Source organism: Octodon degus, unplaced genomic scaffold (assembly GCF_000260255.1).
Source record: "Octodon degus isolate 3935 unplaced genomic scaffold, OctDeg1.0 scaffold00040, whole genome shotgun sequence".
NCBI lineage: Eukaryota > Metazoa > Chordata > Mammalia > Rodentia > Octodontidae > Octodon > Octodon degus.
In genome coordinates, this window is record NW_004524616.1 from 15678602 (window position 1) to 15684249 (window position 5648).

The window sequence follows — 5648 nt, forward strand, 5'->3', positions numbered from 1 at the left end:
TTTACTGTAATAAAATTTAAAAAATGTAAACACTTTCTACATTTTTGATGACATCTTACACTTTGATGAGAGATGGAGGAGAAGGAACACTAGCTTTGTGTGGTAGCTGGAGAAGATAAAGACCATGGATGTCAACAGGCAGTGTGGCACAGGTATGGCAGCTGTCCCAGTGCCCAGCAGCCGGCCTCCTGGGTGCTGCTGGGAGGCAGTCACAGTGACTCCGCGCGCTTCCTGCTGTCTGAGCAGCTCCTGACCAGCAGCATCCCTGCTTTCCGCATAGGCTGCGGCTCCCTGCAGGCCATGCTGGCCTCGAGGGCCTTCTGGGAAAGAGTGCACCACCACACGCAGCCCTGGCTGCTTAAAAGACTTGCAGTGGTTTCTACTTCCTGCAAGGATCTTAACTGATGAAATGACATATGGAAAACTTGAATATAAAAATGAAAGTTATCTCTAAAAAACATTTTAGTTCACAAAAAAGATTCCTTGAGCAGTGTTCCATTATGTATCTTGTTATTTATTTTAAAATTCTTATTATCCTGCCACATCATTGAGTATTTAATAAATATCTGTTGGCTTAATAATAGATGAATTACAAGACAGATGAGTTAACGCAACACCCTATGAGACTAGAAATGAATGTCTGTGCGAAGATGTGAGAAGTTTCACACTTGTGTGCACATGTGGAGATGCAGTCCTGGTTCCATCACATTTCTAGGAGAAAAATTCCAGTATTTCCTGTTGCTTGTTTTTATTTAACTCAAAATAGCTGTAAGGTACATAAAAACATTTAAAAATATTTCTAATATTGAATATTCAGTTATAATTGGTTGAGAATGCCTCATTACTTAGTTCTTGCTTATTTCTAACATGTAATAACATAATCCATCACAAAACATAATCGTTAAAAGTTTGCAGCAGGCTTTAAACCTGTATATTCAGATCCTATTCAGAAAGCATGACTTATTAGTTACAAATTTAAATATTTTCTTCCACACAAACATGTTAAAATTATTCATCATAAATAGGCTAGCTATTAATTAGTGCTCCGAGAAAGCCCCCACCCAGCACACACATGTAGGTAGCATATACGCTCTCACCCTTCACTACTAAGAACGATGAATGTGGCCATGACATCCAGTGGAGTCCTGTGCACATGTAAATTACATTAACTCAAGCATGAGGCCAGGACGAAGGAACTCAAAGAAGAGAACAGCAGCGTGCACCGCATGAAACCCCAGCGCCCGGCCTGCGCCTTCTCTGATGCTTCATCTGCCATGCGAATGTCTCAGGACTAAGTGTGAGTCTAGTTTTTAAAAGGAGGTGCTTTTTATACAACGTGGCCTCTAAAAACCACAAGCAGTGTCACTGGCCTTCAAAGGAACGACAGGGCTTCTGACGCCACAGGAAAATCTTGTCGTGAGGTGCCCAGACTTCTCATGTAGCATCCCTTGAAGGCTAGATCCTCCTGGTCCCCATTTCATCTTTGCATGGATATTAGGCACTAATGCGAGGTGTAACTAAACTCCACTGTGAGGTAATTAAAACGCCATGATTTGCAAATGCCATAATGATGTCAGCATAGTTGAATGTCCTGGTTTTTTTTGGTACTGGGGATCGAACTTGAACTCAGGATCTAAGTTTGCCAGCCAGGCAGGCGCTTGTGCTGTTGAGTTATCTTTCCAGCTCTGGTTTCTCACTTGTAGTTAGCACACCGTTTCTGTGACACACTTCTGGCTGACAGTACTTTGCAAAGTACCATCTCTGGCTGAGAAAAACCTCAGGGTGAAAAGATCAGCATGGTAAGGGATCTGAACAAGCAGTCAGCCAAGTTGCTGAATCTCAGAATAATGAAAGATGTGATGTCCAGTGAGTAAATGGTGCCTCAAGCAGAGAGTAACCGGTTGTGCTATGCTCCGGGTTCCCAGCAGTCCGCCACGGCTGCCTCCTAGCGGGTTTCTAAATTGGTGTCTGTGCTCTGCTCACACAGTTGGTTTATCCTGATCACCACCCCAGTTCAGTTTCTACTTTTAAAAGCACCATTCTAATGGAAATGCCCCTGCCCTGAATTAAGCTGGGACCATGAATTTGATCACTGGCAAGAGTTGTTATGTCATAGAGTTTAGATTAATTTGGTGGATATTGATTTCCTTGAGGACGGCAGTGAAACTTGCTTCCACTCCTTCCAGCTGCGCAGGACCTCTACCTGGGCTGCAGCTGAGGGTAAAATATCCCATGGAGCACGCCTTCAATGACCACATTTGGAAAATCTGAAAAACAAAAGGAAAACTCATTCTGTTCTGTACATCAATAAAATATAATTGTATTTTTCAGAATTTAGCGAGCAGAGGCCCCATCAGCAGGCATCTGTAGGGCCCGCAGCCTGTGTGCTCGGGATGTGCCATCACTCATGCCCTGCAGCCAACAGCAGGCGCCGCAGGAATGGATGACCAGATTTGTAGCTTATTGATTTAAGGGATGTTCTAATGGCTAATGCTGCTAAGCCCCAGCTCTTTATCTGAATGTTTTCTCACAAGGAAGATGGATTACAGTGGCAATTCAATTTCTAACAAAATCTCAATATACTTGAAGGAATTCCAAGATTTCTACTGGGAATACTTTGCAACAGTTTTTCCATTGTGGTTTACAGCAGCATTTAGTTCAAAGTTGTCTCGAGTATACTTGTTCTATTACACTGGCTTCCACGGAGCAGAAAGATGGGGTCTGTCTTCCTAACTTTAAAGGGCAAATTTCCAACAAAAGTCATCCTGTCAAACTTGAAATACCAGCTGCTTTTGTGTGGGAGATGCAAAGGGAACCAGAGGCTCACAGTATGTTGTACCCTGTTCCATTATCAGAGAAGTAAACTATGAATGGGTTTCTTGAGTGGTTTGGCTGTCTGTTCTAAACTTTGATCTGTACACACACAGTAATTATACCCAGGAACTATGCTAAAGCTGAGTGCTTTAAGTATAAGTTAATATATAAGGAAATATAAAAATTTCTTTACAGAAAAGAAATGTTTTGTTAATCCTTCCTTTAGAAAGTATTGTACCTACTATGTAAAGACTATGTCCACAGATACTAGGCCTCACTGAGGGAGGCTTCTGGGGGCAGCTGAGCAAGACATTGCTGGCCAGGAGGTCCTAGAGGGGTATGCAGGCCTCCATAGCTGAGCACAAGCGTGGTGGAGGGGTAGAGTGGGGTGGGGACACCAGGTCACATCTGGGAAGACCTAGCAGGAAATCTGGCTTTATCTGGAATACAATGGGAGGCTGCTGAGTGAGATAGGAAAAGACTGTTTTGAAAAGGACTCTGACATCTAAAATGGGCACATCAAAACCAGCGCTGTCACTGGGCTGCTAATTGTGTGGAGCACACAAAAAAGAGGTACTAGGGAACAAGGGGTCTGACACAGCGGCAGCTCTGAGGGAATTGTGAGCAAAAGGAAGGTGAGAGTGCCCTGAGCTGCGGCCATGCAAGCAGAGGCTGACAGTGGAACGCGAGGAAAGCAGCATCATTCAGCTTCAGCTCGCAGCGTTCAAGAGGCTCTAGGATGCTCCAACTGTGCTATCTGCAGGTGACACCGTGACAGTCACCTCAGCAGGTATCTACTAAGGGCTTCTGTGTGCCAGGAAACTACTTAGCAGGTTCACACTGCAACTGGGCTGTTTAACTTGCCTTTCCTTCAGTTGCAGCATGGTTTTCCTAACATCGACTTCCTACCACTAAGGGAAGGGAATGTCAAGGCTGGGCAGGCCATGCAGTGAGTTGAGTGCCGGTTACAACCAGGCCAAGTATTTTTATCATAAATGTAAGTAAGCAGTAGTTTTGGCTATGCCTTGGAGCATACATGCTGGTTGTTTTTATTCTTTTTTTTTTTTTTTTTTTTTTTTCAGAACCGGGGATTGAACTCAGGTCCTTATGCTTGCCAGGAAGCACTTATTCCATTGAGCCATCTCCCCGGCTCCTTGTCTTTATTCTGAGATGGAGTCTTACTAAGTTACTAAATTGCCCAGATTAGGCCTAAACTGGCGATTCTCTGCCTTAGCCTCCAGGAGCACTGGGATAATAGGCATGCCATCTATCTGTTGCGATCTATTTGGTGTGCCTTGCCTGGCTTTCCCTCTGTTTTAAGTTTTGGATTTTGGCTTCACAGCATGCCCAGCTTAACACACTGTCTATAATTATTGCTCAAATCACTCAGAAAACTGTCCTTACCCTTGCTTACCATTGAGAGGTGACAAGAAAGACTATGATGTAATGCATAACTTTTATTTTTTAAATGAATGTTGATGGGAAGATAAAGGAGGGGCTCCCAGAGGCTCCATCCAAGGTGTGCTGGCCATGGTTGCAGAAGCTGTTACTCTACATGAGGCCTGGGGACTGAGGAAGGCCAGTAGCACAGACAGAAGACTCAAGGAGCACCAGGTGGGGGTGCCAGGGAGGGCTCAGGAAGAAGTCACAGGTGTTGGGGCCTAGTTGTGTAAAGACCCCAGTGGGAACACACCAAGGGCAGACATAGGTGCCTTGCCCTCGCAGCAAGAACCATGCTCACTCCTCAGCGGCACATGTGGGGTGCGCCAGGCTGCAGGCCATGGGCAGAGCAGAGGTCTGCAAACCTCTGGGGTAGCTGGGACACTCCAAGGGAAACCGCATTTAGAGGAGAATGTGGCCCTCATCTGAGGCTGATGAGAGGCCAAGTCAGGTGAAGACACCATCCAGAGGGTGCAGCCATAGCAGAGGTTGCTGGGAACCAGTCAGAGTTCTTTTGAACTTCCAAAGAAAATGAAAACAGAGCTCAGAAATACATGCCTTCCAATCTGTGAAGAAGGACAATAAGTCTCTTGGCGTCTGATGTTAAAAGTTAAGAGGATGTCTGATTACTAATATTTTATAAGAAGATAATGGGTGTTTAAATATCAGAACCTTAAAGGCAGACACTTTGACTTTGTAGGAATCAGTGTACCTATGAAAATCTTTTCATATTCAATATTTTCCAGAATAATAACCTCAACATCTTGCTAAAAGATCTAAAAATGTGATGAAGCTCCTCTTTAAGTCAAATGCAAAAGATTTGCAAGAATAGATCATTAGTATAAAACTTCTAAGACAACAGAAATACCACTTATGAGTCTTGATTGGTCAAAACTTCAAGCACACAGATGGCTGTGGTGACGGCCCCTCTCCCACCTGGGTCCAGCCAGCCGCCAAGCCTACTCTTTCAGCACTCTCCAAGTGAACTCTTTGTTTTACAATTCCTTCTTCACACTACTGAGCTCTTAGCAACACACGCTTCTTATTCCTTCTAGTTCCATATATTTGCTGATGTTCTCCCCAGAAGATTTCTCCTGCTCTCGCTTGTCAAGCCAGCTGTTCAGCATTTGGGCATCTCTCATTAAGCTAGATGGAGCAGGGTAAAGAGACAGAAAATATCTCCCCTCTTCCATCAAGTATCCTGGGCACTCTTGTCAGCAGTCCCTCATTCCATTCTCTATATTCTTGCAGGAATTTTGGTCAAGTGCATGAAATGTCTAAACATAAATAATACCTAGAAACAGTACTGATAGAGCCATTTTTAAAAGATAATGTATTATAAAACTGAATATTTAAGCTAGATGATTACATTGTGAATATTTGATAAATATAGT

General features: G+C 43.8%; 1 protein-coding gene across 2 annotated transcripts in view; it reads right to left on the reverse strand.

The window, feature by feature from the left end:
- Nucleotides 1–541: 541 nt before the first annotated feature.
- Snx24 (sorting nexin 24) overlaps nt 542–5648 on the reverse strand; it is a 244407-nt gene continuing 239300 nt past the window's right edge. For both annotated transcript variants that reach the window (XM_023715385.1, XM_004631334.2), the window contains exon 7: nt 542–2267. In XM_023715385.1, the coding sequence (XP_023571153.1) occupies nt 2200–2267 (68 nt within the window). In that variant the 3' untranslated portion in view covers nt 542–2199. The remainder of the gene's footprint in view (nt 2268–5648) is intronic.